The sequence below is a fragment of the Lynx rufus genome, unplaced genomic scaffold, assembly GCF_022079265.1.
Source record: "Lynx rufus isolate CCGP_SWC_20201006 ecotype Redwood Valley unplaced genomic scaffold, mLynRuf1.p SCAF_15, whole genome shotgun sequence".
In the NCBI taxonomy this organism is placed as follows: Eukaryota; Metazoa; Chordata; class Mammalia; order Carnivora; family Felidae; genus Lynx; species Lynx rufus.
In genome coordinates, this window is record NW_025814829.1 from 41163119 (window position 1) to 41190865 (window position 27747).

General features: G+C 36.4%; 1 protein-coding gene across 1 annotated transcript in view; it reads left to right on the forward strand.

The window, feature by feature from the left end:
• HMCN1 (hemicentin 1) overlaps positions 1 to 27747 on the forward strand; it is a 465916-nt gene that overhangs the window by 153577 nt on the left and 284592 nt on the right. The window contains exons 5-6 of the mRNA XM_047077306.1: positions 15936 to 16107; positions 17904 to 18010. Coding sequence (XP_046933262.1) covers positions 15936 to 16107; positions 17904 to 18010 — 279 coding nt within the window. The remainder of the gene's footprint in view (positions 1 to 15935; positions 16108 to 17903; positions 18011 to 27747) is intronic.

Here is a 27747-nt window from a genome sequence, read left to right on the forward strand (position 1 = left end):
ATTGATGTACATTTGGCAAATGTATGTCTGCCCCAAAGAAATAAGTTCCCTACCCTAATTTTATTCAATCTCAGCTGAAATTAGGTTCCTGAACCAGATCTTAGACCCTAGTAAATTCTTCTTGGGAATGAATTCTGTATTTTGAGGGTCTTTTGGAAGAAATCTTGCTAATTTTCATTAGGTGTTTGTTGTAAGGAACCAATAGGATTTTTACATGCCAAGTAGAAACCAGACAATCTTGTGTTTTAGCTTCTTCCAGTAAAATGGGATTGGGGGTAGATCAGGGCACATAAGTACATACTATTCTTAGTTGTTATGAATTAAGGTGTTCTCTAGAACTTGGAGGCATCTCAGCTCATAGTCTCTTCTTCTCTTAGTTATTTAATGACTATTAAAAAAAACACTTGAAAAGAGCCTGGAGCCCATTTACGAAATGCAGAATTTCTTTGCAGTGTGAATTATTTCATGCTCTAATTTATCTTTTTTAAGTAAGATGTTCACATACGTCAAAATATTTGTTTGTTTAGTAATGCAAAAGACTGTTCTACAGAAGAGACCGTACCTCTCTGGAGTTTTTTTTTTAAGTTTATTTATTTATGTTGAGAGAGCACCAGTTGGAGAGGGGCAGAGAGAGAGAAGGAGAGAGAGAATCCCAAGTAGGCACCGCACTGCCAGTGCAGAGCCCAATGCGGAGCTCAAACTCACAAACCATGAGGTCATGGCCTGAACTGAAGTCAGACACTTAACTAACTGGGCCACCCAGGTGCCTCTGTAAAGTTGCTTTAAAAAACCCTTCTCTAAGCTGCCAGAACTGATACATGAATTCAGCAAAGTTTCAGGATACAAAATCATTGTACAGAAATCGGTTGCATTTCTATACACCAATAATGAAGCAACAGAAAGAGAAATGAAGACACTGATCCCATTTACAATTGTACCAAGAACCATTAAATACCTAGGAATAAATTTAACCAAAGATTAAAAGATCTGTGTGCTGAAAACTGTAGAAAACTTAGGAAGGAAATTGAAGAAGACACAAAGAAATGGAAATACATTCCATGCTCATGGATTGGAAAAATAAATATTGTTAAAATGTCAGTACTATCCAAAAGAAATTGTGGTTTATATACACAATGGAATACTACGTGGCAATGAGAAAAAATGAAATATGGCCTTTTGTAGCAACGTGGATGGAACTGGAGAGTGTGATGCTAAGTGAAATAAGCCATACAGAGAAAGACAGATACCATATGGTTTCACTCTTATGTGGATCCTGAGAAACTTAACAGGAACCCATGGGGGAGGGGAAGGAAAAAAAAAAAAAAAAAAAAAAAGGACGTTAGAGTGGGAGAGAGCCAAAGCATAAGAGACTGTTAAAAACTGAGAACAAACTGAGGGTTGATGGGGGGTGGGAGGGAGGGGCGGGTGGGTAATGGGTATTGAGGAGGGCACCTTTTGGGATGATCACTGGGTGTTGTATGGAAACCAATTTGTCAATAAACTTCATATATAAAAAAAAAATGTCAGTACTATCCAAAGCAATCTATATATTCAATGCAATCCCAATCAAAATTGCACCAGCATTCTTCTCAAAGCTAGAACAAAACAATTCTAAAATTTGTATGGAACCATAAAAGACCCCGAATAGCCAAAGTAATCTTGAAAAAGAAAACCAAAGCAGGAGGCATCACAATCCCAGACTTTAGCCTCTACTACAAAGCTGTAATCATCAAGATAGTATGGTATTGGCACAAAAACAGACACATAGACCACTGGAATAGAATAGAGAACCCAAAATTGGACCCACAAATGTATGACCAACTAATCTGACAAAGCAGGAAAGAATATCCAATGGAAAAAAGACAGTCTCTTTAGCAAATGGTGCTGGGAGAACTGGACAGCACCATGCAAAAGAATGAAACTAGACCACTTTCTTACACCATACACACACACACACACACAACTCAAAATGGATAAAGGACCTAAATGTGAGACAGGAAACCATCAAAACTCCAGAGGAGAAAATGGAAAAACCTCTTTGACCTCAGCTGCAGCAATTTCTTGCTCCACATGCCTCCAAAGGCAAGGGAAATAAAAGCAAAAATGAACTCATCAAGATAAAAAGCTTCTGCACTGCAAAGGAAACAGTCCACAACTAAAAGGCAACTGGCAGAATGGGAAAAGATATTTGCAAATTACATACCGGATAAAGGGTTAGTATCCAAAATCTATAAAGAAATTACCAAACTCAACACATGAAAAACAAATAATCCAGTGAAGAAATGGGCCGAAGATATGAATAGACGCTTTTCCAAAGAAGACATCCAGATGGTGAACAGACACATGAAAAGATGCTCAACATCAGTCATCATCAGGGAAATACAAATCAAAACCACATTGTGGGGTGCCTGGGTGGTTCGGTCAGTTAAGTGTCCAACTTCAGCTCAGGTCATGATCTCACAGTTCATGGGTTCAAGCCCCATGTCAGGCTCTGTGCTGACAGCTCAGAGCCTAGAGCCTGCTTCAGATTCTGTCTCCTTCTCTCTCTGCCCCTCCCTTGTTTGCGCTCTCTCAGAAATAAATATTAAAAAAATTTTTTTAAACCACATTGAGATACCACCTCACACTGGTCAGAGTAACTAAAATTAACAATTCAGGAAGCAACAGATGTTGGTGAGGATGTAGAAAGGGGAACCCTCTTGAACTGTTGGTGGGAATGCAAACTGGTGCAGCCACTCTGGAAAACAGTATGGAGGTTCCTAAAAAAATTAAAAATAGAACTACTCTACGACTTAGCAATAGCACTATTAGGAATTTAGCCAGAGGATAAATTTGGGAGTGATGATGTGTTTCATTTTTTTCCCTCGACTAAATACCTGTCTATTTTAGAATGGCAAAAATGGAAAAAATCTCAGTGAAGTCAATTCTCTCATTAAAACTCTTCCTAGTGCTGATTCATAGGGGCACATGTACCCCAATGTTTATAGCAGCGCTTTCAACAATAGCCAAATAATGGAAAGAGTCTAAATGCCCATCAACTGATGAATGGATAAAGAAGATGTGGTTTATATATACAATGGAATACTACTTGGCAATGAGAAAGAATAAAATCCTGCCATTTGCAGCAACATAGATGGAACTGGAGGATATTATGCTAAATGAAATAAGTCAGCCAGAGAAAGACAGATATCATGTTTTCACTCATATGTGGGACTTGAGAAACTTTACAGAAGACCATGAGGGAAGGGAAGGGGAAAAAAATAGTTACCAACAGAGAGGGAGGGAGGTAAACCATAAGAGACTCTTAAATACAAAGAACAAACTGAGGGTTAATGGGGGCGGCAGGGGAGAGGGGAAAACGGGTGATGGGTATTGAGGAGGGCACTTGTTGGGATGAGCACTGGGTGTTGTATGTAAGCGATGAATCATGGGAATGTACCCCAAACAAGAGCACATGGATACACTGACTTGACAGTGTATGTTACCTAACAATAAATTATATTATTTTTAATATGTTAGCTGACTTGACAATAAATTATATTAAAACAAAACAAAACAACCTTCTCTTATCTTGCTTTGAAAATCTGGCTGAACTATGAATCCTCCTTTCGTGTATGTTTCCACATACTTATATAACTCTGCATATCTATTCAGCTAAAAGGCTAACTTTAGGGGTGCCTAGGTGGCGCCCAGGTCATGATCTTGCAGTTTGTGAGTTCAAGCCACAGGGTGGGCTCTGTCCTGACAGCTGGGAGCCTGGGGCCTTCTTCAGATTCTGTGTCTCCTTCTATCTTTGCCCCTCCCCCACTCACACTCCATCTCTCTCTCTCTCTCAAAAATAAAAATAAACATTAAAAAAAAACTAAAAAACTAACTTTAATAGTACTTAATATTTCTATAACTAGGGGTGTTTTTGCTACCCATAAAGAGCTTGCAGTAAGTTTGGACTTTTTCCTGCTTTGGTATAGCCAGGAGTGAGACCACGACTAGTTTATGTATAGGCATACATGCAATTATGCATGTATGTACAGATACATGTATCATGTCTATACATGAAAGCACGTACTTATGTTCTTGTGTGTTTTTACAATTTCATTTCCTTTAATAACTAGGAAGTGTTTTAATGAGAGAATTTACTTCACTGAGATTTTTTCCATTCTAAAATAGACAGGTATTTAGTAGAGGGGAAAAAATGAAGCACATCAACACTCCTAAAAACCTAAGCAAACATAAAAGGATTCAAATGGGAAACATAAATGAAAAAAATCAAGCTTTTATTTTTTTCTCAGCCTTATTGGGGTATAATTGAGAAATAAAACTGTAAGATATTTAAAGTATATGTTGTGATATGATATACATAAACATTGTGAAAAGATTCCTCCCATCTAGTTAATTATCACATCCATCACCTCACATATTTATTGTTTTAAAAATTATTATTTGGTGAGAACATTTAAGCCCTACTCTTTTAATAAATTTCATTAATTTAATACAGTGTGATCAGCATGGTATCACTCATATGTGGAATCTAAAGAATATGTCAAACCCAGAAATAGAGAGTAGAAGAGTGGGGGAAATAGGGAGAGGTTGGTAAATGGATACAAACTTTCAGCTGTAAGATGAGTAAGGTCTGTGGATCTTATGTATGAAAGTCAATCTTTCATATTTTTATTATTTTAAAGTGTATTTTCTGGCAAACCAAATTTCCTCAGTCATTTGTAACACATCAAAGTTGTGACACATAAGAATTTTATGAATATACATTAATGAAATATACTTGGACACTTTAAAGTAGCCAGCAGGAATGATTTTACCCTTCAAAAATGTTGAACGTGTGCTTTTATTTTTTCGGCTGTTGCACATTAGAGAATTCCCATCATGTTAAAGGTGTGGTACACATATTTTACACACATTTTAGGAGTTCACAGAATTGAAGGTTGAGGGTACTTTTGTCATCAGTTCTCCGTAGTCTCCCCATTGAACCCAAATTTCCTAGTGCTGTCCCCATTTCTAACCCTTCCCCCAGCCCATGTTCTCTGAATGACTTGGGTAAAATGTTCGTTCCACCAGAAAGCCTTTAAAAAAATAACCTATAACACAAATTATTTCTTATTTTGCATACCCTTAACACAAGCATTGCACAGACTTGTACAATGAATCACAAACCACACTTGTTTTTGAACACTCACTGTTGGAAAAGCTCAGTGTACAGTTTTCCAAATCAGGCAGGTATTAGATACACAAAACGTAATATAAATGGATACTATTAGCAGAAGACCTTCTCAAGAGATCTCAAAGTGTGACATTTCTGTGGTGGATTTGTTAAAATTTGCTAACTGTGAAGTTGGGTTTGTCAGCACTCTGTGAGTGGGCCCATCCTCAGGAAGAGACTGTCATTAACCAAATTCATAGCAGTGTTGTATAAAATCAGAATGCCAACTCACTCATCTGTGGTGAGAAATCTAACTGCCATAAGTCTAGAACACTTGTATTGACATGGTTAGTGCATTCGCTCCCTGCAGGCACATATACAGGGTGGGCAGATTGTCATCTGAAGGTTTCCTGGAATGAGAACAAGGGAAAAGTTGTTCCAAGGCTCCATTTCAAGCCATTATGTGTGGGCATCTAAGCTTCTTGTCACAGGATGATCTATTTCTTCCTTTGTGTAAGTTCTTAGAGGGGAGGAGCTGCAAGGGAAACTTCATGACTTTAAATTCCATGATATCTCCTGTCTGGATCTCTCAACTGAACTGGTCCAGTCCCATATATCTGAACATCTCCTTTGTACTTCTACTTGGATGTCTAATAAATAGATATCTTAAATTCAGAATGCCCAAGCTGAGAGCCTCCCTCTCATTCTCATGCCTCCACCCCTTTAAATCAACCCCTCCCACAGTCTTCTCAATCTCAGTTAATGGCAACAGAGGTCAGAGGTTTCATCTTCAGACCGACCCCCCCCCCCCCCCCCCCCCGCCCACATCCAGTCTTCGGGAAACCTTGTCAAGCCTGACTTCAGCAAACTTCCAGAACTGGTCACTTCTCTTTGCCCCACTGCCACAGGCCTTTTCTGGGTCACCCTGGGTCATCTCCCACCCAGATTATTGCAACAGCTTCATATCTGATCTCCTTGCTTGTGCCCTGGCACCCCCCTAGAGCCTAATTTCAACACAGAAGCTGCAGCGATCTTTTTACCACATGTCCTAACATGGAACTCCTGAGCTATCAAGGCTTAACTCCCATCTGTCCAAACACAGGAATACATAGGATCACAGTACTATCTACTTACTCTTGAAATGAAAGTGAGGGGGCGCCTGGGTGGCGCAGTCGGTTAAGCGTCCGACTTCAGCCAGGTCACGATCTCGCGGTCCGTGAGTTCGAGCCCCGCGTCGGGCTCTGTGCTGACAGCTCAGAGCCTGGAGCCTGTTTCCGATTCTGTGTCTCCCTCTCTCTCTGCCCCTCCCCTGTTCATGCTCTGTCTCTCTCTGTCCCAAAAATAAATAAACGTTGAAAAAAATTAAAAAAAAAAAATGAAAGTGAGCAGTGTAGTTTGCATGACTACATATCTGATGTACGTGGGAGCTCTCTGAATTAGTGTCTGTGTAGAATACAACATTTCTTAAAGGGAAAGTAATGAAAATGTGCTAATTTGAAGCTTACATGTTTTATTAATATTCCACAATAATAAGAGCAATTGTTTAGATTTCAGAACAACAAAGATGTTTTTTTTTTCAAGGAGGAATCTCTGACATTGTTTAGCATTACTATCATGTGGAGATATTAAAGAACAGACCAACTTTTAGTAAGTTTTATTATTATTATTTTTTATTTTCCCATAGACAGTGTACCTTTTTATTGCCTGCATCCAGGGTGGATGGCCGACATTGCCAGCACTTTAGTATTCTCTTGGCTTGGGCTTTATCCTGGATATGACTGGGAATCATTAAAATTTTTTGAGTAGAAAAGTGCATCACAGTTTAGGACTATACACTGAACATTTGTATTCTTCTTTTTAATGTTTATTTTTATTGTTGAGACACAAAGAGGAGTGGGTTGGGGAGGGGCAGAGAGAGAGGGAGACACAGAATCTAAAGCAGGCTCTGAGCTGTCAGCACAGAGCCCGACATGGGGCTGGAACCCACAAACCATGAGATCATGACCTGAGCTGAAGTCAGAGAGGCTTAACTGACTGAGCCCCCCAGGTGCCCCTGAGCATTTGTATTCTTATCTTGCTTATTTATTACTTGAAAGTAAGAGCTAGTTAATTTGTTTTTAATGTCTACCCCATTTCTCCATCTAGATTGTCATATTATAAGGCAGGAAATATATTTGTATTTCTTTGGTATTCTTTATAATATCCTATATTATCCTTTATATTCAGTAGATGCCCAGTTACTACTTGGTGACTTCCAAGAATATTCTGTATTATGGGCTGTATGGTGGAATGCAGAGTAGAAATGAATTTGAACCTGGGGGGAAAGGCTTTCCTGGTTATCCAGAGGGTCAGAGTGAAGGCTGCCTCTGCTATTATGTAAGGTTTACCACAAAAAGATGGTCTTGGACATGTAGCAAGTCTTTCTCATATCAAATACAATCTAGATTTAAAGGATTTAATATTTTTGTACAATTTAATTCTTGATAATTTTTTTGCCCAATAGTGATAAAAATATGTAGCTAATCAGATCATTGTTTTGCATGCCACTTCTCATTAAAAACCCCTGCACTGGTTTTTTTTTTTTTTTTGCTAGCTTTATTTCTGATTTATTTTTGAAAACTGCCATTTTTCTTTATGATACTTCAGAAAATGTGCAAGGTTACTGGGATCAAAAGGCCAGCCCCGCTTCTTTCTAGTTGTGTGACTTACAAACTTTGCAATCTAGGCCTCAGTTTTGTTTTTGTTTTTGTTTCTTCATCCATAAGATGGAGATAATCGTACTGTATCAAAGAATTGTTGCAGAGTGTTGTAAAGCTTCTAAAGGTATCTAGCATGTAACAACACTATAAAAGTACGTACCATTATTAGTATTAATATTACACAAATCTTTTTCAGAACAGGTTCTGATTATTAGATGGGTGCATTTAAACCTAACTCTGCCTTTTCCATTGCTCTTGCTTTATTGAGTTCATTTTCTGACATTCTTCCATTACTGAACTTGAAAATCTGCACCCAGGGCTACTGTGAAGCATACATTTTGGCATTAAAAAAAAAAAATTACTGACTTAATTTTAGAGATTTCTCCATTGCATTTTGAAACCCTAAGCTAACTAACCAAATAAAGAAGTAAAAACTAAACAGAGCCTGGTGCTCACATTTGAGACCACAAATGCAAGTTTTGGGGCACCTGAGTGGCTCAGTCAGTTAAGCGTCCGACTTCAGGATCTTTCAGTCCGTGAGTTCGAGCCCCGCATCATGCTCTGTGTTGACAGCTCAGAGCCTGGAGACCACTTCAGATTCTGTGTCTCCCTCTCTGTCTTTCCCTCCCCTGCTCATGCTCTCTCTCTCTCTCTCTCTTGCTCTCTCTCTCTCTCAAAAATAAATAAAGACTAAAAAAAATTTAAAGACCATATGTGCAAGTTTGTACACTCTTCAGCTCCATATTGAAAATTCGGTGCTGAGAGAGGGCTTGTCACAAATGAATACAGAGCCCAAATGCTACCTTTTCACATACTCTTAACTCTAAGGCTAAGGATCTGGCATACAGTTTCTCCTTTACTCTCTACCTCCCTCTTTCCCCTTTTTCCTTTTTCTTGCAAATATTTATAGGGAATTTACTAGATCCTGTGCACTATATTAGCTTCAAGAGACATAGTAGTGAATATGTCTCTGTGCTCTCTGTCATGGGACCCAAAGTTTAGTAGGGAAGACAAATGATAAACAACAACAAAAATACAACTATATGCACAATTTAATTAAAATTGTGTATAATACCATATTTCTGTTCTTCCAATGAATGGACAAAAGATGTTCTGGGGATGTTCTTTGGATGTAATTAATTGCACTAAAAATGTCCTTCAAATTGCATTAAAAGAATAAAATACCTAGGAATAAATTTAACTGTGGAGGTGAAAGACCTGTACACTAAAAACTATAAGACTTTGATGAAATTACAAAGAAATGGAAAGCTACTCTCTGCTTGTAGATTGGAATAATTAATATTATTAAAATGTCCATACTTACCAAAGCAATCAGCAGATTCAAAACATGCCTGTCAGAGTTCCAATGGTATTTTTTCACAGAAATAGAATAAACAGTCCTAAGATTTGTATAGAACTACAAAAGACCCCAAATAGCCAAAGTAAACTTGAGAAAAGAAGAACAAAGCTGAAGACATCACACTTCCTGTTTCAAACTATTATTACAAAGCTATAATAATCAAAGCATATGGTATTGGCACAAAACAGACACTTAGATCAATGGAACAGAATAGAGAGCCCAGAAATAAACCCATATATGTGTATAGTCCATTAATTTACAGCAAAGGAGCCAAGAATATGCAATACAGAAAAGACAAACTTTTCAATAATGATGTTAAGAAAACTGAACAGTCAGATGTAAAAGAATGAAACTAGACCACTATCTGAACACCATACACAAAAACTAACTCAAAATGCAGTAAAAACTTAGATATGCAACCTGAAACCATAAGACTCCTAGAAGAAAACATTGGCAGTAAGCTCCTAGACACTGACCTTGGTGATGATTTTTTGGATTTGCCACCAAAAACCAAGGCAACAAAAGCAAAAAATAAACTGCTGGGACTACATCAAACTAAAAAGCTTCTGCACAACAAAGGAAACCATAAGCAAAATGAAAAGGCAGTCTATGGAATGGGAGTGGATAGTTGCAAAGCATGTATCTGATAAGGGGCTAATATCCAAAATATATAAATAATTCATGCAATTCAATTGCAGAAAACCAAACAACTTATCAAAAATGGGCACAGGATCTAAATAGACATTTTCCAGAGAAGACATACAGATTATCATCAGGTACATAAAAAGATGCTCAACATCACTAATCATCAGGAAAATGCAAATCAAAACTATGAGATACTACCTCACACCTGTTACAATGGCTGTTTCCAAAATGACAAATAATAATTGTTGGCAAAGATGTGGAGAAAAAGGAATCCTTGTGCACTATTGGGGGGGGGGAATGTAAATTGTTGCAGCCACAATGGAAAAACAGTATGGAGGTTCCTCAAAAAAGGAAAAATAGAACTATTATCCATCGATTTCATTTCTGAGTTTTTATCCAAAGAAAATGAAAACAATAACTTGAAAAGATATATGCACTCCCATGTTCATTGCAGTATTATATGCAGTAGCCGAGACATGGAAGCAACCTGAGTTTTTACTGACAGATGAATGAATAAAGAAGATGTGGTATATATGCACACAGGAATATTATTCAGCCATAAAAAGAAGGAAATCTTGCCATTTGTGACAACATGGATGGACCTTGGGGGCTCAATTTTATTATGCTAAGTGGAATAAGTCAGACAGAAAAAGACAAATAGTGCATGATCTCACTTGTATGAGGAACCTAAAACAAAAACAAAACCCAAACCAAAACTGAGTTCATAGATAACGGAGAACAGACTGGTGGTTGTCAGATGTGGAGAGTGTAGAGGAATTAGAGAAATGGGTGAAGGGGATCAAAAGGTACAGTCTTTTAGTTATAGAATAAGTCAGTCTTGGGGATGTAACGTACCACATGGTAGCTATAGTTAATAATACTGTAGTGTTATGTTTGAGAGTTGCTAAGAGAGTAAATCTTAAAAGTTCTCATAAGAGAAAAAAATTGTAACTATGTATGATGATGGATATTAACCAGATTTATTGTGATTATTTTGCTATGTATACAAATAATGAATAAAACTCATATAATCTTATATGTCAATTATATCTCAGTGCAGGGGGAAAAAAAGATGTCCTTCCAAGCAGCTAAACAAAGCTCTTCATGTTTTGTTCTTGAAGGGTATAAAAAAATGATTTTGCTTCCATTTCTGCTTAGCACTATTATATTTCATAATATATAACAATGTATCCTGGTTTTGTGCTTTGAAATAATACTTGCATCTCATTCCCATGTAAAATAGACACATGACCTTAATTTTATTTTATTATGTTTTTAAATTTACATCCAAGTTAGGTAGCATATAGTGCAACAATGATTTCAGGAGTAGATTCCTTAATGTCCCTTACCCATTTAGCCCATCCCCCTCCCACAACCCCTCCAGCAACCCTCTGCTTGTTCTCTATATTTAAGAGTCTCTTACGTTTTGTCCCCCTCCGTGTTTTTATATTATTTTTGCTTCTCTTCCCTTATGTTCATCTGTTTTGTGTCTTAAATTCCTCATAATAGTGAAGTCATATGATAATTTGTCTTTCTCTGACTAATTTCGCTTAGCATAATACCCTCTAGTTCCATCCATGTAGTTGCAAATGGCATGGATTCTTTCTGAGTGCCGAGTAATACTCCATTGTGTATATATACCACATCTTCTTTATCCACTCATCTGTCAATGGACATTTGGGCTCTTTCCATACTTTGGCTGTTGTTGATAGTGCTGCTATAAACATTGGGGTGCATGTGTCCCTTCGAAACAGCATCCCTGTACCCTTGGATAAATACCTAGTAGCGCAATTCCTGGGTTGTAGGGTAGTGCTATTTTTTAATTTTTTGAGGAACCTCCACACTGTTTTCCAGAGTGGTTGCACCAGCTTGCATTCCCACCAGCAATGCAAAAGAGATCCACTTTTTCCACATCCTTCCCAACATCTGTTGTTGCCTGAGTTGTTAATATAAGCCATTCTGACAGGTATGAGGTGGTATCTCATTGTGGTTTTGATGTGTATTTCCCTGATGATGAGTGATGTTGAGCATTTTTTCATGTGTCGGTGGGCCATCTGGATGTCTTCTTTGGAGAAGTGTCTATTCATGTCTTTTTCCCATTTCTTCACTGGATTATTTGTTTTGGGGTGTTGAGTTTGATGTTATTTATAGATTTTGGATTCTAACCCTTTATCTGATATGTATATGACCTTTTAAATATTGATCATTACATATGATATAAAATATATAAACTAAGAAAGTATCTTCAAGAACACAGGAGTCTTATATAAAACAATTATTGAGCTAGAATAAGTCCAGTTAGGTATTTAAGAGGTACAAGAACTCTTTGAAATATCAGTTTCCTATCTGTAAAATAAAGGAGCTGTATTAGATGCTCTCAAAGCCCCTTGGAGATATAAACTGATATGAATTATTAGAGAAACATTTTTAATTAAAATTTTAATGTATAATTAATGGTTACCTAGTGGTTTGAAACAGTTTTTACATTAGTAAAAATGTACCAATCCAAAGATTCTCAGATTATTGTAATTCTGTTCCATTTGTCATTAAACAGAAGATTATTTCCAATCTCATGAGAACATTTCTCATGGTTAAAAATTTCTTTCTTATATGTAGTAACATAGGAGGCCAGAAATCTCACTAATGGTAATTCTGTAGCCTGCAGTGATCTTCATTAATGCATACACTGGTAAAATCTATATTTTCTAACAAAATGGATTGCATCTGTTTTGATTTGATTTTTTTATAAATGGATAAAAAAGTGACTTTTAAGAAGTCTGAACTGTATCTTTCACAAGTAATATTATGATACATAGTAATCCTTTGTGAAAGCTTCATAAATGTTGGTGATTTGCAAACAGTATTGAGTAAACTCAAAAGCTCTCATATTCCATACCATTTGAACACACTTGCCTTATGAAAATGCAACTAAAGTAGAAACTCTCCCATTTTTATAAGAATGCCTAGGACTTAGTGATTTCTCTGCATACGTAATAGACAATGAATAGATTCCCAGTGATATATCATAACCTCTGCATTGGGTTTGAAGGAAAGATATATTTGAGGAGCCATCCAGAGATATATATTCATTTAAATTTTTTTTTTCAACGTTTATTTATTTTTGGGACAGAGAGAGACAGAGCATGAACGGGGGAGGGGCAGAGAGAGAGGGAGACACAGAATCGGAAACAGGCTCCAGGCTCTGAGCCATCAGCACAGAGCCCGACGCGGGGCTCGAACTCACGGACCGCGAGATCGTGACCTGGCTGAAGTCGGACGCTTAACCGACTGCGCCACCCAGGCGCCCCCAGAGATATATATTCATTTAAAGAGGGATGTATAAAAAATTTCTCTTCCATTTCTGTTGCATTTCATTGTTAAACTTGAGGTGGGATGCACTTCTTGTTTACTAATTCTTTTTCTTCTTTTCGACTAATCATTTACAGCCACAGTATGTGTCTTGCCACTAAAACAAATGTTCTCATTTATCTAGTTCTCTTGTCCTTTGCCTTCTTGCATCTCCTCACTGGACATTATCCTCAAAGTTATTTGTTATCAGTCACATTTCTCATTTGCTTTCTCAGACAGTAAGCCAGTATTTCCATTTCCTTCAGTTAGACAGCCATATTCTATGTATAAGAAATAAAAATGTCAACACTCAGATTATTAAAATGTGTTTTACTTAGTCCAATAGTAGTTACAACCAGTCTGATTTCTATAGCCATATGGACAGATTTATTAGGCAGATGATACATACATTTCTATTCAAGCATGATCACTGAGAGAACCCATTTTTCAAATATGGCATCTGCTTCTTTAGACAATTGTTTTGATATATACTTCATTTTGTATATAAAATCCAGGTGCCTTCTAAGGTTAAAACTTGAGGAAATATGTAATTTCCTTTTAGGGGTAATTAACTATAATGGATTTGGTCTTTCTGTTCAATTTGTCTATGACACCACTATAAGGTTTGTGGGTTTTGTTTTTTTTTTTTTTTTTTGTAAAATAACATTTGTACTGTATTAGTTCTCTGCTTAAAGCCTTTCACGTAATTTTCCAGTGAGATATTTAGGATAAAATCCAAATGTCACAGCCTGACTGGGTGATCATACATAGTTTGCCCCTGATGCTTCCGCCCTCATCTTCTACGTCCTCTTCTTCTGAACACTTCACCGTAGCAACATGGTTTCATTCATGTTCCCAACATATCTGGAGTACTTCTGTCTTCATGTATTTTCTCAGGTCCTCTCTTCTTCCTGGAATGACGTCGCCCCCTCTTTTCTCATTTACAGAAATACTGTCTGACTTTCATGAATGAATTTTTTCACTTTGCGCATGAAGCCACTGGTGAAATATTCATTGAGGGGAAAGAAGGGAATTGAGATATAGCGGCAAGGAAACCTTTGTCTATTATGTGGCAACTATTATGATCGGCACTTTACATACATTACTTCAGCAAGGGCTCTCTGTTTCATAAATCGCCATAACGTTTTTTATTTCAGAAGAAGTCATTATTATCCTCATTATGACCAACTTCATGGACATTAGTGCATATCCCACCTCTATCGTGTGTACAGCATGCCATGTGGTTTCTGGTGTACAAAGATGAAAGAGATGTGGGCTGTTCTTGACCCTGGAGAAAAGACAGGAAGATTCATTAAAACTAAATAATGCATAAAGCGTGCAAGAAATTTAGTAAACACTAGTTCAGAGAGGAAGAGTGGTTGCTAAATATTGACTAAAATACTTAGTACCTGGAAGAGTAGCTTGAACCATAAACATGTGTTTTATAGATGAACATAATTGCCTAACCATTGTTACTTATGTGATGTGTTAGCTACTTTCCTTATCCTTGTGGACAAAAATCAAGGGGTGGTTTTTATAGAGAATGAAGTTATTACACAGTACTTGTCGGATTGATTTGTGACTGCCACTATTGTAATTAAAAAGAAGGTTTTATTTTGGGATGAGCACTGGGTGTTGTATGGAAACCAATTTGACAATAAATTTCATAATAAAATAAAATAAAATAAAAAGAAAGTTTTATTTATTTCAAACATTTAGGCTGTAGCTTCATATTCAGCTCTGTTTAGTATTTTACGCGTAATTACAAGGGAAATTATTCATGATAGGATATAATCTTGAAAGATATATGAACCAGAGGAAGATCAGAGGTAGATTAAAGATTATCATGATTTAGAATCAATTGTAGGAAGTTCAAATAAGCAGTTCCTACCCAGACATGCACTATTTGTTTAATGAGAACTTGTATTTGCTGTTGCAGAACACTTCTGAGAACTGGAAGTCTTTCTTGTTTACAGTGAAGCATTAACACCTTCTTATAACCTAATTTCTTAATATTTCCCCCAAGACAGTGTTTGCAAAATACACTACTTTCATTCATTCTAACCTGAAATATTTTTCTATTTTTCAAAAAATACAGTGATTAGTTTCTTCCATTATTTTTGGTACTTTCTTATTTTATCATAAAAAATGAATATTTTGCTGGCATTGCAATTATTTTGCAACATTTGATATACTGCAATATATATTACAATATTCTATATATAATTACCATATACTATATTCCAACAATTCATAGAACCAACATATTGAAATTGGATTAGATAATTTGCTAGTTATCTTTTAAAAATTGTATCTTAAAAGAAATCCAGAAAGAGAGGATGGAGGGAAATGGGATCTCACAATTTGGCAATACCATGTTTTTTATAGGTTCTTTTTTATTTCTCTTGAAAAATATAAAGCTGTCCGTAATATCTCTGCCTACTTCACTTTACTGGCTTTCAGACATCATAATCTCATTTTTAATATATTATTCCAAATAGAAAACTTGAAATCTGAGCATGGATTACACTAGTTACTTGATTCTGAAGCTACTACAATAACTGGATGTAGGAAAAGGTTTCTCTTCACCGTGATGGAACTAAACCCCATACTAGTACAGGAAGTGCCAATTCATGTGATTAACCAAAGAAAAATACTGTATCTGAAGTCATGGATGTATGATACTGTAAATGTTTCTGACATCACTCACGCTTCTTCTTTTCTTTTATAGGTGTTAAAATGGGTAGAGGAAGCAGTGCAGTCCTCTAAAGTTCACCTGTTATCAACAGATCATTTGGAACAAGCTGTAAACACTTGGAAAATTCCTTTTGATCCCAGCCTAAAAGAGGTTACTGTGTCTCTGAGTGGCCCTTCTCCAGGGATTGAAATTCGCAACCCTTTAGGTGAGATATATCATACATCATATAATAAAATACGAAAACCATGAAAGGTAAAAGTTTTTTGCACACTTATTTATGTCAAGTTAATGCTAACTTTATGAATAAATTCAGTGAATTCAAAAATGACTAGGAAGGATTTTTTAAAAATAAAACTTTTTAGTCCTAAGTATTGTTGAATTAACATGAGATTCAAAAAACTGAAACTCCTAATAATTTATATAGATCAGATTTGGTAACTTAATTGTAGCTAAACCACTCAAAAGAAAAAAAATATTTAAATTGAGCCTGAAATTATATTTTCCTAATTTATGTATGAGGAAATATTTCATGTAACATATTCTATAAAATTTAGTATTTTGTGTTATTTTTAATGAATCACATGAAAAAACTCCTTTTAAAACTAGCTGCCTATTTTTTTTTTTTACCATATTGTCTTCTTGATAGGGTTGACTTTTACAGAAGAGAGTTAAAAACCACATTCTTTAATAGAATAATGTTTTAATTTACTTTGCTTCCTCAGTTGTATGTCATAACCCTAGGAATTGACCTGCTTCCTTGGCTAGTTGAATATTCTAATAAGACTTACATTGAAAAGGAATCTAGTAAAGATAGAAACCTCATTTTCCCTATTATTTGCATTTAGAATTTATTTATTTATTTGTTTGATTGTTTATTTATTTACCTACCTATTGATGTTTGTAACATATTATCATTTCCATTGTGGCTTTAGTGTGCTGCTTTTTAAAAACCTATTTGTGAGTATTTGTAAATGGAAAGAGAGTAACTAGCTTACTTATTCAATTTAAGTCTTAAGAAATAACTAATGCCTAAAAGAAAACAGCATAGGAAATTGTCCCCAAAGACCACATTCGTGCTACCAATCAAAGTGGAGATTTACCAAACAAATAAGACCTATTTTTCAAGACTCCTATGGGTTTAGCTGAATACATGAATTTGTCTGTTGAGGTAGCATTCCATTCTAACCTTCCGTGCTCCCCAGGAAAGATTTGTGGTTTTCACTACCTGGATAATTAAAAATATGTTATTCACTGTATTATGTTTATACTACTTTAAAAAGCCATTGACACTGATATTTTAAAAGTTGTTTACAATAATTGTAAAACTTCTGATGCAAACATAGATTCTTATAATTGATTTGTTTATATAACTGCAGAAGGAGTCTATAGAGAGCCACGAGTGAATAACTAAACTATGGCTTAATTCCTAATTTGCTTTTCTTCTTCTCTATGTCCCAACTATTAGATACTTTAGGTAAATCTCAGGTCATAGGAGATAGTATCATGCTACTTTATTTCACTGCCTCCTTTAAATGTGACAATAAAAGCTTTCTCCTGTGCTTCATGGAATATAGGTTAATGTTTTGGGCTTCGTGCACAAATATGCCCAAGGCTCTCATGTTAGTAATACCTTGAGTGATCTCCAAAAAGACATTTATTCTGGTTTACTGTTCTTGCCATCTGTTAAATCTAAATGTCTCTAGTGACTGCACGTAACTTCTCAGTAGCCATAATAATTGTTACCTAGGCTGGCTTTGGAAATATGATTGCAGTCTGCCAGTTGTTATTTTTGTTTTAAGACCAAATCCTCATAGCAAATGGGAATCTGATACTTCAGTTTCAATGTCCAGAAACCATAAAATTAAACATATCTTAGAAATAAATAATGTTTTGAGCTATAGGCACACATGTCCATCAGGTAATTTGTACTGGAAATGTATACAGCTAGTACACATAGCTGAAAGAAAGCTTATGCTTGTTACCTTTATGCCTGTCTTTCAGGGAAGCTGATAAAAAAAGGATTTGGCCTGAATGAGCTATTAAATATCCATAACTCTGCCAAGGTGGTGAATGTTAAAGAGCCAGAAGCTGGAATGTGGACAGTGAAGGTACGGTTATTTTACAAAGTCTGTTTATTTTGTTTTGATGTTGGCATGTTTTATAAAGTACATACAATATTTATATCTTCTCTCACAATCGCGGAGAATGCTTTTACTAAAAAGCAGTATACATAATGCATTTGTAAAGGTGTCTTGATCACGTGAATTTGGTAGTGTTAAGTTTTGATGACCATGAACGGCATTGATATCACCACAGAATACACTTAAATTCTCAGATAGTTTTCCAATAATCAAACCTGTAGATTGACTTTTTTATGCACCTCCTTTTTCCAAAACAATCAGAGATGGAGCTAGTCGAGAATAATGGTTAGGGGCATAGGCTCTAGTACGGGGATGCCTGGGTGGGAATCTCAATGCTGCTACTTAAAAGCTTTATTTCCTTGGGACTGTAGAGTTCTCTCTGCCTTGCTCTCCTCCTCCTAATGTCGGAATAAAAAAATAATACTCTTTTACTTCATAGAATTGTGCTGAGAATAAAATTAATATGATACAAATGAAATACTTAGCATAGTTCCTGTTACAAAGTAAGCACTCAGGTTCTGTTGGCTCTTGTTATTTGGATAGATCTACATTCATTGTTTACTTGAACCCAATATGGTGTTTGGATCCTAGAATTACACGAAGTAGTATATATTCACTCTAAGCATTGTATTATGGTAATATGGAGGAGAGAACATACACCCCGAATTCAGAATACCATAAATTGAAATCCAGTTCTGCAGTAGATTATGTGTGTGACTCATTGTCGTGGATATTCTGAGGGACTTGCCCATGTTTCTCAGGCTTTTCAATGTGCTCTGGCCTAATTCCAACTCCAGTATCTGCATTTCTGTGCCTAAGAGTTTTTTTTTTCCAGAACAGAAGAAGGCTGTTCTGCCAGAGAATTAAACCCCTCAGGAGCAGCTTTCAGTCTCTGGCAGGAATAAACTCCAGTTGTCCACATGAGAGCAGGACTGAAAGCACACCCTTCTGGGGCTACATTCCTTTTCCTGTATCACTTCCCTCTTCCTATGAGCATCCTTTGTACCTCCCAAATAAACAGCTTGCTCTAGAATCCTTCTGGGATAACTCAAATTGAAGATACCTCTTGCATCATTTACTCTTGCTATCTCAACTTCCCTACATTAAAAAAAAAAAAAAGATTCATGGGCTCATGATTGAAATGTTGGAGCTGCTGTGAATGTGCATGGAAGTGTTCATATCCCAGGCATCTGAGGTGCCATTTCTTGCATGCCATTTTTTGTTTTTGTTTGCTTTTTCCTTTTTAAAAGAATACCTATATTAATTTTCCCAGCTTAAAAAAATGAAAGCTTCCATTGTAACTTCATTCAAGCCCTAGAATATTCTCAGAACTCTCAGCCTTATAGGGAAAGTAGAAACGGTCATATGGATTTTTTGGGGGGTAGGGGGGAGGTGGATAATATGGGATAAGGGTTTGGGTGAAAAGGCAGTGTGAAATGTAATGGCCCCATCTGCCTGTTTTATTCACCTCCTTTTATGCGCTTACTAGGTGCTCAATATTTACTGAGGGCATTCAGTTGTAACGATGCAATGTTTTACTGCTATATTTTAAACAAGTGTAGCCAAATTGGATGGCATAGTTAGTTATTTTAACCAACTCCCCCAGTGTATGACTAGTGTTGAGTCTGACCTTCTGTGACCACAGTAAGTATAGGAGGTTTAGAGTCTTTTTTTTTTCCCTCAAATACTTTAAGTGTGACCTAAACCAACAATGTCTTGACTAGCAAGTTCAGTGAGGCAATTTCTTCTTGCTTTCTGAATAAGCATCAAGTTACTGATTGTGAAATATGTACAAGTGATGACATTTCTTTCGTATTATTGGCAACTTATTGCAAAGTATATGAACCTCGTTTGCAGGTGATTTGGTTTGCTACCTGTAGTATTTCCTCTAGTAAAACTCTTGCCCAGAAGAAGAGAAATATTGCATGGCTGTTGCTTTATCTTGTGCCTAACACATCTACCCATTCAGTCATCCATCCAATAAACATTTATGGAGTTTTGCCCTTGGCCATGTTCCCTGATACTTAATGGGCACTAAGCACATTTTAATTGATAATTAGAACAGAAAAGCACTGAGGATTACTTTGTGAGTGAGGAGGGAGACGATAAGGGGATGAGGTGAAGGGGACTCTGTTTAGACAAGTCTGTAAGTTCAGACTCTTATAATTAAGGAAACAATGAAAAGACACTGTAAATAGATAAGAGTTCTCACAAAAAAACCTCTGGTTCTGATGTCACACTATTTATAGAGTACAATTAGTGGTAGCTAAGCAAAGGATATATATTACAATGCAATTTGAAGATAATAAACTTATTTTGCTCCTATATGAAATACCAAAATAATATATCAGGTTGATGCAAAGGAAATTGAGCTGAACCTAGAGACATAAATATCACTGCTGACTTTGGATCTCCCTTTTTGATGGCTAATGAGTGATAATGTTTTACATGTGCACTTGCTCAAGAAGAGAAATGTCTGAGATTAGATAGTATTATCTCTGGTGCTATCTCTCATGCACTCAGCTATCTGGAAAATGTCTGCTCTATCAGTAGAATTCGTAATGGCTTGTTGAATATTTCACATAGCAGTTTTTATCCCAAGTATGGAAAACTATTATTTGACTTTAGCATGGTATTCCAGGGTCACCCAACTGAGCCTCAACCAATCCTTCTAACTCTTGTCTGTCGCTTTCCTTTACACTCTAGTCAAATATAACTTTGTACTCTCTCTCATCCTATCTCCTACCACATTCTCTTGACCTGTGTTTTCTCTTAAGTTGTTCCTTCTCCTTTCCATCTGACTTCTGATTTTCATGGCAAATGACAACACTTTTATCAAGCCTTTTCTGACTTTTTTCCATTTAAAGGCTCTCTTTTCCCTCTGGCCTTCTACTGCAGTTTTTCTGCACCTCCCTTTTTGATGATTTCTCTACAGATTTTATATTTATTTCTGTACAGGTTTTCTCTTCCTATTTTACTCTAGACCAGATTTTGTTGATGGTATATGCCACAGATGTCTGGGAAAGAACTACATGAATATTCATGAATAAAAATGAATGCATTTATTTTGATAATATCCAAGGAAGCAAGTTGAAGAGTTGATTTAGTTATGTGCTGGCATGGAACTCTTTAATTTGTCCATGATATAAAATACTGTGAGAGTGGCAATTTCTTTTCTTCTGTGGTTTTCCTCTAAAACCTTGGTAATTACTTTTCTGTAACTTATTAGGACACTGTTACCAAATAGACAATGAGTTTACTCATCTGTATAGTTCACATAAATGACTCAAATGCTTTAGGTTGCCTCTGATGCAGGTAAAAACATGTTAGAAATAGATGAGTAAGAAGAATGTAAAGGTTTACTAAAAACACAAGATAATGTTGTTTTATGTCCCTAAATTTCCATTGTAGAGAAACTACAAATCCTGAATCTCGTTTCTGTGCAATACGGATTTTCCATTCAGGCAGCTATATCTATATATAGAATGTTTGAACATAACCACAAAGACTCTCAGGCCAAATTTTGTTCCTTAAGTGAAGCTTCCTACAAAGACATTAAATAATTGTCAGCACCCTTCGGGTTTAGGTGGCACAAACTGTTTCTATTAGTCTAGGATTATCAGTGTGATCAATATAATCCAACACATCCCTTGGGGCACATTTCCATTAAGTACATTTGGATAAACTGTCCTTAGATAATCTTCCAAGTAGAGAAAGAAGTGTACCCAACCACATGATTATATTGAGATTCTGAGACTAGTAGAAATGTTTCTGTTTTAGATAGCTATGCTGGTTGCCAGAGACTACTAATGGATTTTCTAAAGATAAGAATATTTTGGAAACCATACTCAAGTGGCATAAGCTTGTTTAGGAATCATAATTAAATAAATCTCAAGCCAACGAAGGACCACACAAGATTATTACACTGGCTTCCAATTATTCTCACCTGGTGACTCTTTTCAAAAAGCCTGAAGATGATACCAGGTGTGTTATTTAAATGGATTAGGTGCAGCATTAATTCAGATGTTTTAGGTCAATGGAATGCTTTATACTAGAGATTTTCTGGAAAATTTCCCAGTTTTTTTAGTCTGCTGATACCAGATTATCAACCAAATAGAATGTTTCCTTTAAAAAAAAATCTGTACATTTATATGTCTATGTGTATGTGTATGTATGTGTATGTCTATGTGTATGTTATGTGTAGTGTGTTATATATGTGTGCGTGTGTGTGTGTGTGTGTGTGTGTATAATTTATTCTATGCTTTGGATACATTTCTTTCCTTATATCACATTTCTCTAAACATACAATGCCTAATAGAATGAGAGTATTTAAATCTAGCTGGCATTATTATATCTTTGTGCCTGGCACAATGCCCAGCCCATAGTAGGTTTTCTTTTTTTTTTTAATATATGAAATTTATTGTCAAATTGGTTTCCATACAACACCCAGTGCTCATCCCAAAAGGTGCCCTCCTCAATACCCATCACCCACCCTCCCCTCCCTCCCACCCCCCATCAACCCTCAGTTTGTTCTCAGTTTTTAACAGTCTCTTATGTTTTGGCTCTCTCCCACTCTAACCTCTTTTTTTTTTTTCCTTCCCTTCCCCCATGGGTTTCTGTTAAGTTTGTTAGGATCCACGTAAGAGTGAAACCATATGGTATTAGGTTTTCAATAAATATTTGAAACTGCCATATTTCTTTAATTTCTAAAGAACAGTATGTCAGTGAAGAACAAATACTTTGAGAAGAGTTTGCACCCATTTTCATCCAAGATCCACTACTTAATAGCTCTTTGACCTTGAAGAAATTACCTAATTTCCCAAGTCTGAGAAAAATGGGGGAAATAATGCCTACTTACTGACACATTAATGGTAAAATTAGTTGTACTCTTGAATATGTGTAAATTGAAGATTGTATCTATACTATTTCTATTAATGCAGATACACATGATTTTTTCTTACTTTGGGCTTTGTTTTTTTGTGTGTTTTGTTTTTTTAGAGAGAGAGCATACAAACGGGGAGGAGGAGGAGGAGGAGGAGGAGGAGAGAGAGAGAGAGGGAGGGAGAGAGGGAGAGAGAGGGAGAGAGAGAGAGAGAGAGAGAGAGAGAGAGAATGTTAAGCAGGCACCATACTCAGCACAGAGCCTGACTCAGGGGCTCGACCTCACAACTGTGAGATCATGACCTGAGCTAAAATCAAGAGTCGGACGCATAACTGACTAAGCCACCCAGGTACCCTGGGCTTATATATTTTCATAAAGCATTGAAACTCTTTAGGAAAGAGAATTAAAGCCAGTTCTATCAATCACGTTTTAATTCAACGTATAAAAGGGCAGGCTTCACATTTAGTAGGAGGAAGAATTCTTACTGGTGTAACGTAAGAAAGGTAATTCCTTACTAATGTTACATGTTCTTTGGGTGTTGACAAGATGTTCTACTTTACACAGTCACTCACGAACCCAAGCTGATGGAGGCTCCACCATAATTTAGAACATTCGGCCTCTTCAGTTATTTCAGTGGGAGAAAAGACTGGAGAATGCGCATTGAACTTTTTTAAAAAAGGAATTTGTGTCACTCCTGGAATGACACAGATATCTCTGTGAGTGACAGACACACTTTAGTCCCTATTATCATGGCCTAGTGGTATACTGGATCTGGCTCATAATGGCTCATGGAGAGGAAATTATGCACTTTCTCTTCCCACCTCTGTGTTCAGTAACGTCATGTTGGGAGCTTGAAATCAGCCATGGTGGTAGTATTTACACCACAGAAATTGGCAAGTGCCCAGAATTAAGGCTTTTTATTCAGAAAGCAGTTTACCAACTCTCCACTGACCAACTTGACCTCTCCTAATGGAAGTGTATTTAGAAATGTAGAATGGCAAATGAATAATTAGATGGCATCATTATCTTCTATTGCCACAGTGTGCAAATCATCCCAGAGATGATGTTATCCTGAAATGCTATGCATCGACTTGGGTACTATAGAAAAAGCACTGAACTTGGAACAGCTGCCATTTAACTTGCTATCTAAACCTAGGCAAGCAATCATTTCTTTGAACATCAGTTTCTTTATAGTGTTATAAAGTCATCTTTGGATGCAATAGGATTACATCAAATAATGTGTGAAGAAACTTAGCATAATGCTTCTGGAAAAATTCACGAATTCTTGATGAATCTGGCATTTGCTGGTTCTTAAGGAGTCTAAGGAAAAGCACCAACATTAGTTAGGCATTTGGAGGGCTTTAGTATCATTTTTTAAACCTACACTTACAAAATGCCTATGGTAAATAAGAGACCGTTATCACCCTATGGGACTTTCAATATAGAGAGGTATTTAATAGGCCTTTATGTTTAAACTAAGAAGTAGATCCATCCACAGATATCAGAGGATAACTAATTTTTCCTGGAGCTCTCCATGGTATTGTAGCCTGTCCTCCTTCACTCCTCACAGAGTCACTTCAATTCAGAAACCTAGACTTGGTCTACTCTGTTCCTTCTTTTCTGTTACTCCTTTGAGGATCAAGGTTACCTATTTACAATTTTAGGATGTCGGTAGGTATCTAGTATAACTTTATCTTTGCCTCAGCTCTGCTCACACTGCAGCAGCCTGTGTGTTCTTGACTCAGACCTTTCCACAACTTGACCAACGTGACATTGTAATTCAGAGTTGTAATGAATTCAGAGTCATTTTGAGTTCATGACATTGAATTCAGAGAGTAATTCAGTGTAATTCAGAATAAAGTTCATAATAGATCGTTGTGAACTTTAAAAAATTGTATGAATAAATACACTGTGTGAAATACAATTCTCAAGAGTTCCTAGCCCATACAAACCCTGTTTAGTGCCTAGTGTCTAGAAATTTGCCTGTTATTGTTGGAGCTATCATGCTGCTTTTAGGTTTCCCTCTTCTTAACTATAGAAGCCATGAGATTAGAGTGGCTTTGTGCAGAAATGGTACTTCAAGACATTCTATGGTGGAGAGATGTTTTTTGGAGCCAAATTCAAATAACCCACATGATAAACAGACCAAATATAAAAACATTAAGTCAGTAATGTGGTCTTACTAATATCATTATATATAAAGAAAAATGATATTAAAATTGCTAGAATAATTTGGAGGAGAAAAGAGAGGGAAAGGAATATGCAGCTGGACTGCCTCTCTTTTTCTCTGTTTGACTCAATTATAGAACTAGCTGAATATTCTTTGTCCCACTAGGACCTTCACATCATTAATTCTCCTCCAACCCCACTATGTCCATAATATGTGAGAATCCAGAGCCTTCTCCCAACGTTTATGGAGTTTGCTGAAAGCTTACTTTCTTAGGTCTCCTTGCCTCCTGATTATTTGTGTATTGATTGTCACCTTCTGTACTTTGATACAGGACAAAGCTCAGCCTCATCAAAAATATCACAGGAAATCCACTAATAACAGGACTTGTGAGTTTAGTAGATTTAACTGAAGATTTGGGGTTATGTCTTGAAGCACCTTATCCCCTTCTGCTCTCTCCTTGGACCCATTCCTCTTTTCTTCTTATTATGCCTCTACTTCTCTCCTCTGAATAGTCTCATGAGTTCCACATTACTCTCCTACTATGTAGATCAGTTCAGCATTTTCCAGTGTTTTCCTTGAAAGCAGCATAATCAAATTCAGTGAGATAAGCATGAGAAACATATAGGGTGGCTATAGAGGTTGGTTTCTGGAGCCTCACTGAGTGTATACCACAGCTCTTCCACCTGATATATCTGTGAAATTAGGATAATATACTCCCACAAAGGGGCTTTTGTAAAGATCAAAAGTGATCATTTATAAAATGAAAGATTTAGTCTGTTGTACAGTTTGCATTTTGTATATGTTAATATTTCTTCTCCTTTACCATTTACTGGTTTATTTACCATCATTATACATAGAACCCTTTTGTTATTTTTCTAAAGTTCATTTATTTATTTTTGACACAGAGAGAGTGTGAGTCAGGGAGGAACAGAAAAAGAGAGAGAGAGAGAGAGAGAGAGAGAGAGAGAACACCCCAAGCAGGCTTTGTCCTGCAGCACAGAACCCGACACAGGGCTCAGTCTCACAAACTGTGAGATCATGACCTGAGCTGAAATCAAGAGTTGGATGCTTAACTGACTGAGCCACCCAGGCCTCCCCCGCTTTTTGTTCTTATTAACACTAATATTTGAAAAAGGGAGCTGAGTTAAGAAGCAGACTAAAAAAATAATTTACCTTAAGATAACAGACAAAAATTATAAACTATTTGCAGTTTCTTAAAAAGACATTTTAATATGATGTTTTGTGTTCCCCAAATATTATCCAAATATTGTTGTAATTATTTTCAGAGAATGATTAGAGAATGATAAATGCGTGCATGAGTGTCAGAGGTCATTTTAAACTAAATTAGTTTAATTTTTAAATTTTTATTCTATTTTTAAACCACAATTTTGGTTTATTTGTGATGCCCTTCATTCCTATTACCCTGATTGATACAGAGTTGGATGTAGTTTTACATGAAAACGGACTCACTTGGAAATATTTTTGCTTACAAACCCTTTCAAATTCTATACCAACTGTTTAAAATATAATATAGAAACACAAAGTTAAAAAACTTGGTTAACCTATTACCCTTCATATTTTTGGCATTGCTCAGAGAACAGGAAACCTACATCCTTATTTCCATATACTTCATTAATTAGTGTGGTATTTTAAGGATCAAAATTAATTTATTTTACAATAATTTTATAGAGGTTAAAAGGAGCTCCTTATTCATTAGCTCTGCTCTATTTTTAATATATTGGTTAGTAATAAAATGCCATATTTTCAAACACAGGTAATTTCTAATTTTGTCACTTTGATATTAAGCACTACTCTTAAAATGGACTCTTTGTCACTTGATTTGTACACAGCACATATGCAAGATAATTAACACCTGATGGCAGTCATTTGGCAAATTATGGGTCATGTGTAGCTTTGGTAACCTCAATCATAGGAGACTTTCTGAATAACAATTAATGATAATATATCATGTCAGTGAATAAATATAAATCAAGTCATCCTAATATTGACCCTTTTGATTGTCCTTACATGAAATCAGGAGGCAATAGTGTCTTCAGTAAGGCACTGTGTGATCTAAACCAGTTGAAATAGACTTAACAAGGTTTTGTATAACCCCTAGGAAATCCCAATGTAAAATTGGATCGTAGCCCATATGCACCACCACTCCCCCCTTTTCTTTGCTCTACTGTATGGAATTCATGACACATCTTCCTTTAGAAATAATGGAATAAATGGTGGTACTGAGACCCCCCACACTTACACAGTCCTTTGTAAACCTTAGGAAAATGAGCTGGAGTAATTAGCAGCAGCATTTACACTAAAAATACAACAAACCTGGGGCGCCTGGGTGGCGCAGTCGGTTGAGCGTCCGACTTCAGCCAGGTCACGATCTCGCGGTCCGTGAGTTCGAGCCCCGCGTCAGGCTCTGGGCTGATGGCTCGGAGCCTGGAGCCTGTTTCCAATTCTGTGTCTCCCTCTCTCTCTGCCCCTCCCCCGTTCATGCTCTGTCTCTCTCTGTCCCAAAAATAAATAAAAACGTTGAAAAAAAAAAAATACAACAAACCTGTTTTTATGGCCATGTGTTTTTTTTTTTCACCTTCATTTTCCTTTTTTTTTGTTGTTTTTTTTTTTTTTTTTTTTTTTTTTTTTTTT